This window comes from Rhododendron vialii, chromosome 6a, assembly GCF_030253575.1.
Source record: "Rhododendron vialii isolate Sample 1 chromosome 6a, ASM3025357v1".
Classification (NCBI taxonomy): domain Eukaryota; kingdom Viridiplantae; phylum Streptophyta; class Magnoliopsida; order Ericales; family Ericaceae; genus Rhododendron; species Rhododendron vialii.
Window position 1 is genome coordinate 8954052 of NC_080562.1, and position 14039 is coordinate 8968090.

At 39.4% G+C, this 14039-nt stretch overlaps 1 protein-coding gene across 1 annotated transcript; it reads right to left on the minus strand.

Moving 5' to 3' along the window:
- Positions 1 to 10800: 10800 nt before the first annotated feature.
- Positions 10801 to 13808, minus strand: LOC131330294 (ergosterol biosynthetic protein 28-like). Its single transcript, XM_058363835.1, has 3 exons — positions 13616 to 13808; positions 12455 to 12661; positions 10801 to 11262 (listed from the first exon to the last, which is right to left on the minus strand). The coding sequence occupies exons 1-3, from the start codon at positions 13728 to 13730 to the stop codon at positions 11195 to 11197; spliced, it is 390 nt and encodes a 129-aa protein (XP_058219818.1). The 5' UTR covers positions 13731 to 13808; the 3' UTR covers positions 10801 to 11194.
- Between the last annotated feature and the right edge of the window lie 231 nt (positions 13809 to 14039).

Consider the following 14039-nt stretch of genomic DNA (forward strand, 5'->3'; position numbering starts at 1 on the left):
AGTTTTATCAACTTCGATCCCTTTTTGATGCACCAAGAATCCCAAAAAGTTTCCTAGTATAACACTAAACGCACATTTTAAGGGATTCATTTTTAAATTGTAACGCCTCATCCTTTCTAGAGTCTGTTCAAGATGATGTAAGTGCTCATCGATTGAATTTGACTTCACAACGTCATCTATATAAACTTCTAAGAATTTATGTAGAAAATCATGAAAAATCAAATTCATAACTCTTTGATAAGTTGCTCCTGCGTTCTTTAATCCAAAAGCCATAACCACCCATTCGAACGTTCCTATGTACCCAGGACATCTAAATGCTGTTTTATGCGTATCTTTTTCTGCTATATATACTTGATTGTAACCGGCATTATCGTCCATGAAGGACAGCATTTGGTACCCTACCGTTGCATCGACTAGCAAGTCAGCAACAGGCATTGGATATTCATCCTTTGGTGATGCTGTATTGAGATCTCTGAAATCAACGCAAACTCTAACTTTCCCATTCTTTTTCAATACTGGGACCACATTTGAAACCCATTCAGCATATTTGACCGGTCGAATGAACTTCGCTTCGAATAAACGTTCCATTTCTTTTTTGACTTGAGGAAGAACGTCATCTTTCATTCTCTTGGGTGCCTGTTTGAAAGGTACATAATTCTCTTTTATAGGTATCTTGTGCTCAACTAAAGATTTATTTAAACCCGACATTTCATCATAACTCCAAGCAAAACAATCTTTAAATTTACACAACAAATACTTAAAACTTTTTCTTTATTTCGTCAGGCAAAGTAGCGTTTATATATGTGATCTTAGGATCTTCTGGAGTTCCTAGGTTTACCTCTTCCGTGGAATCCTTAACCTGGGCCCCATCATCATCCAGCTTAGCCGGTGCTGGTTTCAAGTCTGCTAAACCTAATTCTTTCATGTTTAGTGGGCTATCATCGAAAACACACTCAGCCCAATTACAAGAAATAGGCTCATTTGCCTATAACTTCCTGTCAACAAGAAAAGAAAATAACCTCTTAAAAGTGGCTTTAACGGTAGCCAACTTTTCACTTCCTGTATTTAATAGGTTTTTAAACATTAAAAACTTGTTGGTCCACTTTGACAGGCCTTGATATAATGTTAGGCCTGGTGAAATCTTTGCTCAACTCCTGGAATCCTTCCTTAATGTATGTGAGGAATTGACTCTCAGTTACCCCAACTTGAGTAGATCTGACTTCTGAGTCTTCTATCTTCGTTGGCCACAAATGTTCGTTGTAGAGATCCGCTTCGATATTGTTGGTTTCCGCTTTGAATGGATGTCGGTCTGCCCAAAAGACCTCCATTCCTGCTGCTTCTCCCTGCTTCAGAAAGATCAAAGCCTTATGCAAAGAAGATGGCACACAACTATTTATATGGATCCAATCTCTGCCTATTAAGGCATTGTAATTAGATGAAGAATCAATTACAAAAAATGTTGCATTCATCCTTCTAGTCCCAACTTGCAGTTGCAAAGATATGACCCCCTTAGCAGGAGAACATCCTCCAGCGAAGTTGCCAACTGTAACTTCTGTTGGGATCAAATCATCATTGGTTTGTTCAGGACTTTCAGCATTCTAGAGGGTAAAATGTTGACTACTGCCCCATTGTCGACCAACACTTTCGAGATAGGTTGGCCGTTCATATGAAGTTTGATATATAGTGGTTTCAAATGCCTTATTGAGGCATCATCAGGGGTTCTAAGAACTACGATACTATTTCCACGTTCATCCGTCTTGATGTTAATGGGCTGTGACTGAGGATGTTTCTCTTTATCCATTATTTTCACAATTGATTGAGTGGTATCCTCAACATCACCTGCCAAGTTCATGGGCTGATTTGGTTTCGCCTTGAACTGCTTTGGCAGAACTAAGATCATATTACACTGATAGTTTATAGGTACTGACCCGAATTGGATTGCGGCCAGAATTTCGCCAAATGTTGCAGATTTCTGTGGAGACGGGGAAGCATCTTTGATGAGATCTTCTTGTTCTGATCCTTCGTCAAAAAGATCATCATCGTCCGCTTCTGTAACGCTCCGAATTTTGGGTACGTTAAATAGACAATTTTATTGAAAACTTAAATGGAGTCTGGCTCATTATTACATCATAACTCTCATGAGAGCATCTTTATTACACAAGGGAAGGGAACTAAGGTTCTTAACTACAGCTCCGCCTGTTCCTCCATCTGAGCCAGCTCTTCAGCTCCAAAGGCCTCCAAGAACTACAGCTCACCTCGATCATCTACAAAGTCTGACACATTATACCAGCGCCGCCACCGATATAATATGTCAGGGTCACCAAAGGTTACACCATGAGCTATAAAAGCTAAGTAGAACAATCCCATACCCGCTAACCCATAACTTACAAATAATAAATCATATACAACAAACAGTAACAATAACACATCCACATTCGCTATTCAAGCTATCGTAGGTGTCCATGATTCTCTTGGTTTCTCCTACGTGACTCATCGTAGACCGTGTCGTTGTTTTCACTTTACTTTTTCCAAATCAACATTTCCAGAATAGTTTTTAACACACCCAACCTCGGTTCCGCCGTTCCGGGTTCCTGAGTATCCTCACAATGGTTCCGCTGCACCGGGTTCCCATTGGCACACAAAATCTTGTATTGGCTTCTCTCCGCGGATAACCAAGCCATACCTCACCATGGTTCCGCCGGTCCGGGTTTCCATGGGAACGCACACAACCTCACAATGATTCCACTTTTCCCGGATTTCCATTGGAACACACACAACCTCACAATGGTTCCGCTTTTCCGGATCTCCATTGGAACACACACAACCTCGCAATGGTTCCGCTTTTCCCGGATTCCCATTGGAACACACACACACATTCCCACAAATGGGTAAGTCTGGCCACATTGGGGTTTCAAAACTTTTTCTCCTTTTCAAAACACACCTTGTCATTAACACACCCTAGGCGTCATGTTTCTACTTCCTTGATTTTTGTGTCTCATTTTCATGTAACGACTCCGCGGTAGGACATATCACATATGTAAACATAAATCAAACACTCAACATGCTCTTATTACTCTTATCAAGCAAATTTACTAATTATCATGCATTTCAACATATTAGTAAAACGAGCTTGCTAATTGCTTCTAATACTTCAACTTGCCTTATCATAGACAAAAATAACTAAAGTTATACAAGGGAGAATGAGTAGAGATTTATCTACCTTGATCCGAAACTAGTCGGGGCCGAATAAGCTAGTTGGAAGTTTTCTACGGGCGGTGAAACTTGCAAATCTGGACCAAACTTTGAATGGCAGTAACTCGGTTAATATTTTGCCGAATATGATCGTTCTTGGGTCGAAGTTGAAGCTCTCGAAGTGCTCTACAACTTTCGTGAAGGAAGTTGATCCTAGAAACTACTTTAGGTAGGAGAAAAATGGTGATAAAGAAAGAAACAGTATGCTGTCAGGAAATGGAAATCCGAGATTTTTTTACTGAACTTTGGATGCCAATATCTTTATCATTTCTTCACCGATTGGGGTGGTTCTTGGGTCTAACTTGAAGGTCTTGAAGTGCTCTACAACTTTCTTGAAAGGAGTTGGCTCTAAAAACTACATTAAGCAGGAGAAAAATGAAGATTTGTGAAGGGCAGTAAGCTGTCTGGAAAATGGAATGGTTTCTAGAGAGAAGTGAGAGCAAAGGAGTGAAGGTGTGAGTTGAATGGCATGAGGGTGGCTCTATTTATAGCCAAAACTTGAGCTCCCCCTCCCTCCTCTATGCCCCCCGCCCCCCCCCCCCCCCCTTTCTTCCATGGACTTTGCTCCATTGTCATGTCCAATCAAGCTTGAAAGCATGCCAAGTCTTATCTTGTCCAATCTTTTTAGGCTTAAGGCTATAAACTAACTAGGATCTTATGCTTTCTAGGGTAAATCTAGGTAATCATGGCAAGTCTTACAAGTCTAAGGTAGGGTTTGATTAGGCTAAGGTATAGCCTTCCATGTATGGTCAATTCTAGTCTAGGTTTGTAGTCAAAATCTAGGGTAATAAGAGCTAGGTCTAGGATGATAAAAAGCTAGGATTCTATGCTAGAAAATTGACTAGAAATGGGTTGGCAAATAGGAAATAGGCTTATGGCTAAAAACTAAGTTTGCATGCATGACATGGCTAGTTTTGCTTCCTTTGGAAGCAAAATGATGACTCCCTTTGTATGACTTGTCTTGTCATGCTTATTGGCAAGTCAAAGGTCTATTAACCAAGGGATAAAAATTCCCCTAATAATTATGGACCAATAGGTAAAGAAATAAAGTTGATAGGTATGGGCTTTAATGATCATTCATGAGGTATAATGATTACCCCTAAAGGTCTAAGAGTTCAATTAGGGTTTGGAGGGGTTCATAAGGCTCAAGATGGTCTAAAAGGTCCAATTAGGGTTAGGGTAATGTAACTAGGTGAATCGGTGGTCCGGTTCCTCCAACTAATCGGTTGGGAGCTAACTCTAATTGCCACGTAAGACTCTTAGTCAAGAAAAATATTTTTAAGGACTTAAATCTAATTATGACGGATTATAAGAAATTAAAACGGACTTTTAAAAGTAATACCAAGTAATTAAAATAAAATTTAAATATTTAACGAAATTTTTATTTACTGAAAATCAGGGTCGTTACAGCTTCCATGAGTTTCTGGAATTCCTCCATCTTCTTCTTCAAGCTCTGCTTCAACTCTTTTCTTCCCTTTGGTTGAGCAGTCGACTGGTAAGAAACTTCAGCATTACTTTCTTACCCCCCATGCTTAAGAATTGGCTGTTTCGGACCACTTGTTTCTCCCTGCTCTTGAGTCCACACCATGTTTGAAACCTTTGATGGTTCCAATCTTTCTCTTGGTTCGAAAACATGATCCCATGGGTCACTATAAGCCCTGGCTGCAAACTTCCTTTAAAGTCTTCTCTTCTGTGAACTTGAAACTTTGGTATACCAACCATCTGCTGGGAATTTAAGGTGATTAAGCGCGCTCCAATCCTCATGATCGTGATTAGGCGGCATTACCATCCTAGGTTGGTGCCACCCACGTCCATAAGGTCCTCCACCTCGTGGTCCAATACCTCTTCTGAAGCCAGCACCCCTTTGATTGAGGTATCTCCCTTGATTGGGAAATTGGTACCCCACTGCTTCAAGGTCTCGGCAAGAAGGTACCCCAGGCCTTGCAGGCACCAATGGATGTCCTCTGAATAAGAATGGTCCATCATCTAGCCTATAACAATGCTCTGACTCTATCCTGTTGAAAAGCCCTAGGTCTATTCCTTCATAAATTATTTTAGCCCCAACATATATTTGAAAATCGTTTCCACCCATTGTGTTGAACCTTATTCTGGATTTGGAGAATGCACTTTTCTGCTCCTTTTCTGCTATAATCGCTTCTCCATACTGGATCTCGTGTCCGCACTTGATACAAAGGTAATCATTTGGAAATCTAGAGGAATGAGACTTTGCTGATTCTTCTTTAGTCTGCATCTGATCTTCATCCCCTTGCTTCTGTTTCGCAATAGTAGAACCCAGCCTTTTAGCCAGGTCGGCTATCACCATGTTCACTTCAATCTTTGGAAAAGGGTTTGATTCAATACCCATTGGGTCCTTATCCCCTTTAGCATATTGCAGCAGCCCTTTTTGGATCAAATTCTGTACACAATTCCGAAATGTAACACAATTGTTAGTATTATGCCTAAACGAATTGTGCCATTTGCAATATTCTTTTCATTTTCTATCTTTATCAGAAGGAATAATATGCCCAGGACTTAAGGTGATAAACTTTTGTTTTAACAGTTCATCAAATATTTGGTCAGCTTGTGCTAAATCATACGAATATTGTCTATAATTTGCTTGCCCCCCATGTCTATTGGGTTGGGATGAAAGCATATTCATTGGTTTTTCTGCCTTAACCAAAGTGTCATAAATTATGGGGGACTTTCCAACAACTTGTGCTACATCGATTTCAATATCCCCTTCTACATCTTAGTAATATGTTCTCAAAGATATATTCTTTAATTGTTCTTCTTCTTGGAGAATAGCTTCAAATTGAGATGCTCTCATAGAAAGTTCAAACAGATCTTTGAAATTAGATCCATTAAACTGCTTTTTAAAGTTAAACTCGAGACCATCCTGAGCTATTCGAACTATCTCGGTTTCTGGCACATTACAATGACACTGGTTTCTTAATCTCTTAAACCTAGTCAAGAACTGTTCTGTTGTTTCAGTTGGCTTTTATTTTAACTTAGCCAAATCAGCGGTTGACACCTCTGGTTCGTGCCTGAAGTATTGAGCATGAAATTGTTTTTCCATATCTTGCCATGTATGGATAGAATTTGCAGGTAAGCTTATGAACCACGTGAATGCTGCTTTTGTTAACGAATGCGGAAACAATTTCAATTTAAAAACATCATCAGAACCAAGTTCGCCTAATTGAAGGCAAAACCGGCCTACATGCTCGATTGTTGATTGGTTCTCTGTGCTACTAAAAAGTGATAACTCAGGCAATTTGTACCCCCTTGGCAAAGGAACACTGTCAACCCAATGTGGGTAAGGCTTCCTAAACATAGGTTTCTCTACTCTACGTAGCCCTGGTCCGTACACATCTTGGATGACCTCCAATATTTGTGCCCTATTAATATTTATGGGATCCGGGGCTCTAAGGACATTTGGTACATGAGGTTGTGTGAAAGGAACATTCTGACCGTCAGCATTGCCAATATTTGGCAGATTGTGAACGTATTGGCCATTATTTCCATTATTTGACACAGCTGGCATAGTATGGTACGTGTAATTGCCATGATTTGGCAAAGTTTGTGCAGTGCTGTATATATGCTGACCATTGTTCATAACATGGACTCCTGTGAAACCATTCTGAGGATTCTGACCAGGATTTAGATTATTATTTTGGCCATACCCACTACTGTATCCAACTTCATATATAGATGGAACATTCTGATAAAAACTGGTTGGCTTTACTGTGGATCGTAGAGCAGTTGGGCCTATAAATGGCCGACTATGCACATTTATATTTGATTCAAATGTTGGGTTTGAATATACCTGTTGAGGGGCCTGTCTAGGTAAATCACCAGAATGCAACTGTTCATGGACTACACCATTCGCATCAACATCTATGATAGATGGAGGTGTAACTACCCTTCTCATCAGGGTAATCAATTCTTGTGCCGCTTCGTCTTCTGGGTTAGACAAAACCTGTGCCAACTGCCTAGAAAGGCTTTGTATATCCGTTGGTGCACTCAAGCCATTCCCTTGGCTATTCTCTGGCATCCTTTGTTCAGAATGTATCACATCGTTTTGGGTTTCCAAGCCTTCATTCTGAGGCTCTGTTGGTCGGTCGCCTTGCTTTCTTGTTGTCGGTGCCATTACTTCCAAATTAGTAAGAGCCCTCCTTCGAGCGTCAAAATTGTTTGTCTATTTTTTTTCACTTGCAGTCGACGAATCGACTAAGAGTTGTTGCGTGTGTATGTGCTGGAATGTGGATATTTGTGGTGGTGGAGTTTGGTTCCTTGTCGTATTTCAGGACTTCTCTGGAAGCAAACTTAATGAAGTGAATGGAGATGAAAGAAGAATAACAAAATGGACTTTATTATTCTTTAGAATAGAAGTCGATCGACGGTGGGAACACAATCGAACAGACAATTACGTTACAAGCTACTACTAAAGCAAGAAATGTAAAGTACAGATAAAAGTAGAAGCCTTTGGGCGATTGATTTAGGGTCTGTAACTGTCTTCAATTTTTGTATTTATAATGTGTGTAGCTTCGACTTGAAATTCAAATCAAATGGAATTCCCTCCTCTGGTTTGAATTGGGCGGTTACTTCTCCATGATCTCACACATTCCCAATGTTGTAATTGCTTCAACTGCCTGTATTAACTGTCTTGTCCACGATCTACCTGTAACTTATGCTCTGAAACGTGTTCCGGAGTTGAATATTAATCGTCGATCAGTCCACTTGATTTTCCTTAATAGGCTTCACATTGCATTTAAATGAACTAGTCTAAAACGTGCTGACACGTGTAACATTTTGACCCAGTCGATCATATTAGACTAAATTACCAAATTATGGTGTAAACAGTACTCCATCACTAATATCAAAGCTAAACTTCACCAATTTTAACTTTATGGTATTTTATTTTGATTCCCAAGTAGAAATGTTGGGGACATTAATTTTTTCTTGAAACGGATTTCTCATGGACGAGTTTGTGTTTTTCTTTTTTTCGATTGGGCTAAAGGTGAGTCATAAGGGTCAGCTCAAAATTTGATTGAATTAGAGATGTAGTGGTTGGGTGACGCAATTTAGTTAATTTTTTTAACTAATAAAAAAGAAAGAAAAAGAGATTTTGTGAGGTGGGAGAGAGAGAAGAAGGAAGGATAAAATAGGTATCGTATTGCTATAGAATGCTGATATCATCACACATCAGCAGCTTCTGTCAACTTTTATAACAGTGAAGTAACGGAGGGGGCAATATTAGTATTGTCAGCAAAAGCAGGGGAAGTCGGTGATATTTCAGAAACCTCAAGGGTGGTCTATGCATGTGTCAGAAACCTCAGAGGAGGTCAGTGAAATTTGCCCAATTTTAAAATACCCTTTAAAAGCTGAAATGAACGCCTTAATGCCCTTTTGCTTCTTATATAATGTTGGCCAATTCCCAAAAAAAGGCACACACTTACAACTGCAACAAAATGTCACAAAGACTCACACATATCAAGTTGAAAATTGCTCATTAAGTTTTTTTTTTTTTTTTTTTAATGAATTGCTTATCTACACAATTATTTTTATGCATGTTTTTGTTCCATTCAATATTTCTCGTGGCATGGTAGAATTTGAATTTGGACTTGGATTTTTTTTTTTTCAGTCGAACGGAAATTCAAATGGGAGAATGACATGCCGGTCCATATTTGCGGACCTAATACACTTATTGTGGTACTAGCATTATTGTTCCCACAAACTCCACCCGAAACGCTATTTTGCATCGATAAGGATCTGACTACTTTTTTACTCGAAATACCCCTAAAGCAGTTAACACCCACTTGCATTGCTTTCACGAATTCAGAACCCGTTAACGTAAAAACCTCTCTCTCTCTCTCTCTCTCTCTCTCCCCGATACAGTATCCGCGATGCTCTGTTTTTGTTTCTATGAAGAATGATTTTTCGGTCATCCGATTTATTGGTGTTCCTCTGTTTCCCTTTTTTTCCCAATCGATTAATCCTGATAGGTAGTATCAAAGCTAGTGAAATTCCAAGTTAGTGAAATTCACGAGGTTAGAATTCAGGAGTTCCAAGTTGCCTTCCGGGGGTGTTGGTGTGTTTTGAAATCTAGTAAAATTCACGATCAAAGGGTTCGCAAGCCGGTTTTTTTTTTTTAATAGAAAATTAGAGTTTTTCAAAATTAGTGAATTTTTTTTTTTGAAAATGTCAATTCATTCAAGCCCGAAGGCGAAGATTAAATCGCAAAATTTAAGAGTGTACCAAACTACCTAATCCGAGACCCTAGGACACTCTGCAAACGCAAATCAGCACGAGGTGCCGATATGAGAATCCCGTCCGGGACAAAGCAGAGAGATCTCAAACGAAATCTCAGTACAAACCATTACACAATAAAATACATGTAATCGAACAACGAACAAAAACAAGCGTAGAGGAAGACTGCTCCCATGGACAAACCACCACGACCGGAGCGACCGCCCCGACAGGCCCAAGGTCGAGACCAGACCTCCCTTCACCCTCGATCTGTCGTTGACAACCTAGAGAAAAGAGAAACGCGGGCAAGACCAACTGGAACTGATACGAAGACCCCCAACAGAGACCCCACTGTTGCCACTGCAAGAAAACTGCCATAACACCACCACAATAGCCGCCGACCACAGCCACCCTCAATTCACTAGGTAAAATCTACACTCAATGAAATTTAGTGAAATTTGAACTCCAGCAAAAAATTTTGAAATTTGAAAACCCGTGAAATTTAAGTAGTAGATTCACTAATTTTTTGAAGTAGTGAAATTTCACCAAAAAAAGTCACTAGCTAGAGTGGTCGCTGGAAATAGTGAAATTTCGCCGGAAATAGTCACCGGCCGGAAGTGGTTGTGGGGTGAAGGTGGGAGGGAATGATGAAAACTTTGAAAAGATAATAAATTGTGAATAAAAGGGTAATCTTCATATGATGTTGTCCTTAGAGGTAAATAAAAATTGAGTTCATTCTTAATGAAAATTAAGTCTTGATTTTCTAAATCCACAGGTAATTTTTTGAATTCAAATTTGGACTTGGATTTGGCCCTTCAGCTTAATGAGACTGCAAAACAAGAGTGTAATTCCGGGACTCGAATCTTGCCATATACTGGGCTGAATAAGACCAGTTGTCTGAAGGCCAGTTTGAGAAGAAAAAACATGTCCGGAGGTTCAAGTAGACAAAGGCGTCGGAAACGATACTTGTTCTTGCATTTTTCATAAGCGAAACCCTACAAATTTGTATTCGTAGGAAGAAAAAAAACAATTGTAACGTATGTCGGAGATCTTTCAGCCACGGCCTTCAACTGTATTAACCGTCCCAAAACCATACTTTCGAGTAGGTCTGACAAACAAGCTAAAAGAGCCAGCAATGAATTGTTTAAGTTTGGCTTGAAAATTTTTACAAGCTTCAAAATGATGTTGAAGCTTTGCTTGTTTATCAGGCTTAGGTTAATGCAATGAAATCATAAAATTATCAAAACAATGAGTGAAATTGCCTACAAACAATAACCTAAATTGACAGGTCGAGTCTACTCATTAAGGTTAAACAAAAGCTAAAATTACTGCACTGTGCCATATGACTTCGAATTTACAGCCAACTGATTCAGCTCAAAGAGTAGATCAATGCCAAGTTCCAACAAATTAGCAGCTTAAAAGAAATCCTTCCAAATGAAGTACAAACTGTGGCCAAACTGGAATTACATCCATGGTTAGCAATCTAGTTGAGGAGGAATACCTCGTCTAGTCATCTGCGACCAATGCAAATTAATGTCGTATCAACGTTTTTGTCGTAAGCTCGACCACCAAAACACAATTGTCTACTCATAAGTGTGTGCCCCGAAAATGGGCTTGGAAAATAACAAGCAACCAGAAATTCAGCAGTTTCAATTTTCAGGCAAGGAAAGACAGCACAGCGGGCTTCACTTCTCTTTTAAGAACGCTTGATCTCAATACGCTGATGAGCGTTCCACCGCAACAACATCCATATGATGGATGTGCCTGAATGAAATGAAGTCTGTTAAATTTCCATAAACCAAGCATAGCTAGAGTAATTTTCATTGTCCTGTGCAATGATGATAGAAGTTTAACAGCATGTGATCATCCAGTGATTATTAAAGATTACTAAGATCTAGATTTATAGGACATTAAGATACAATCACTGACCATTTGCCTTGTTCGTTTCCTTTTTTGAAAAAAAAAAAATCTAACTCAAAAAATACTCATTACCCCTACTTTCAATCATTACTCTCACTCATTACCCCTATCTCCAATCATAATTTTCATTTCTCTCTCTATTTCTCTCCACTCATTACCCCTACTTCCAATCATTACTCTCATAAAAAAATTTCTTAAAAACTCATCCAAACACACGGCAAGGTTTGAGCCCATCCAAAAGCACCATGATGGGTAAAGTGGATGGTACCTATGCCCATCCAAAAGCACATGGCAAGGTTTGAGCCCTGTGGGAGATTGGAGTTTGGGGCATTTGAAGTGCAGCCTACAGCTTTGGTCAGAGGATTATGGTGGAGTGAGAGAGGAGAAACTACTATACCATAGTTCAGGTGCAGTATATTTTAACGAGTAGATGTGCCAATCAAAATAGCAACTATTGTTGAGAAAACGTGTGCTGCCAAAAGTTCACAGGAGCACCAACTGTTACACGGTCTTGGGTAGTATTCAACTGCAAAAGCTAGCTGTTGAAGTGACATACATCATCAATGGATAATGTATTTGATAAACGCCCTAAACATAAACTTCTATGGCTACAGGGTATGTATGAATGATTAAAACAATTTTGATTAAAAAGTTGTTAACCTGCAGTGTTCGTGTCTCCATTTTTTGAGAGTTGATGTGTCTCGTGTCCTGTGACACTGTCTGTGTCGGGCTACATAGCTCGACATTATATATTGCTTGTTATTAGGACTTGGAATGATGAAACTTGATTACAGTCATGAAAACCAATGAAAAAAAAATGAAAAAGAAACAGAATCGATTATGTTGATCAGCAGTCAATATTGGCGACTTTATTGAGTGTGACATCCAAAACCAAATTTTCAACTCAACACAGAAGGCAGAAGCATACAGAGTAATTGAAACACATACTGATAAAATCAAAGACATCTGGAATGTCAAGAGGAAAGACTATATAAGCTAAAGAGAAAGATTGCAAGATTTTGTCAGTAAGTAATACCTGCAAAGATGCCAACAGTCGTCAAATTTGCAATTGCCATAGTTTTATAAATTAGGTATTCCGTCAGGAAATGTCCAAAAGCATAGATGAACGACAAGAAGGTGGCCAAGTATAGCGGCTTGTTATCAAGGTTGAACGCACAAAGAAAGCAAAGAGTGCAAGTCAAGAGGGTCCATACTCCAAAGGTTCTTCCATGAACTTCAGTCACTAGAAAACATTTTGAATAAAGAACGATAATAGAAAGTTAGTTGAAACTCAACACCATAAAAATGACACTTATAGACCACATTTAGCACAAGCATCTTTCTTTTTTGCCAAAAAAGAATAACTCCATCGATATTTGGCACGACCACTGATTTATAAGTTTCTGAATGCTGTTATTTCCAGCACACTGTAAAAAAAACCCATTCTCCATCGGCTAAAAGCAAAAATCAGACTGGTGTTTCCCGGGCTAATCTACCATAGGATAGTTATCACCTCCAAGCATTCATGCTAAATGGATGCATTTTTTTTCTCTTCATATACATATTGTTTAGTGTTTATAGCCAGGTATAATCACGATTGCAGTTATATAACTCCGCGATGCGATTCGTCCATGTACTTAAAGCAACCACAGCAGCACCCTACCTCAGGAATGTGGTCGCTTCAAAGCAACATTTACAACTAGTTTTTCCCCATTCGTTGCTCATATTGTCCATAGTCCTGTGTCACAATAATTACTGCAATAGCAGCCTGCAAGATTTTATAATCGGATAACCTGACTTATCTATGGCAACCATGATCAAAAGATGGTCTTATCAGAGGAATGGAAGTAGTACCAAACATCACTCAAGCTATATAGATGAGTTAATTCCCACTTTGTTTGCTCTAATTTTTATTAACAAACATCATAGTAATACAAACCCATTATTGCTCAACACCCATTATCCGTTTCAGATCCTTTTTTCCCAACACAAAAGGGATTTTAAATATTGTCCCTTAAATCGGCACATAGAAGCAAAGTCAGAAAACCCTTCGAGCAATACAAAGATCTATGCATTGGATCTATACAAATTTCAGAATCCCAAGAGCTAATGCGAATACCACAAACAAGTATTAAAATACGCAGTACAGAGTAGATATATAATGTACTATTGTGTGGATATAGGAGGGAGTGCTCACTTGGGGTCTTGGAGAAAACAGCGAGTCGTAGGGCCCAAATATCGAAGAAACCGAACCAAACGGACGCTAATCGAAGCGAACCCACCACCATCAACCACCATCCTAGCAATTTCATCTCTCTCTCTCTCTCTCTCTCTCATCAGTGAAAAACCCCAGAAAGGGGAGTTGACTCGTAAAGTACCAGTGGGTGGACACGGACGGGATACGGAGTTTTGGGTTAAGAAAGAGGGCCCAGATCCAAACAAGTATGGTCTGGACTGGGCCATGGCAAACCAATATGGATGGTAAATATTAGGGGTGCAAACTAGACAAAGCTGAAAATTCGAGTTCGGCCCAAGGCAGCTCGTTTAGCTTAGCTTGGCTCATTTACTTCACAAATAACGAGTCAAAAACTCAAGGTTGGTTGAGCCCTTAACGAGCCAAG

What these genes read in the sequence shown, in the direction of transcription:
- LOC131330294 (XM_058363835.1), bottom strand. Translation starts at nt 13,730, where the DNA reads ATGAAATTGCTAGGATGGTGGTTGATGGTGGTGGGTTCGCTTCGATTA. An exon ending in TGTTTTCTCCAAGACCCCAA is followed by an intron (nt 12,662 to 13,615) that starts GTGAGCACTCCC and finishes AATGTTTTCTAG; the next exon opens with TGACTGAAGTTCATGGAAGA. An exon ending in GACTGTTGGCATCTTTGCAG is followed by an intron (nt 11,263 to 12,454) that starts GTATTACTTACT and finishes CATTTCATTCAG; the next exon opens with GCACATCCATCATATGGATG.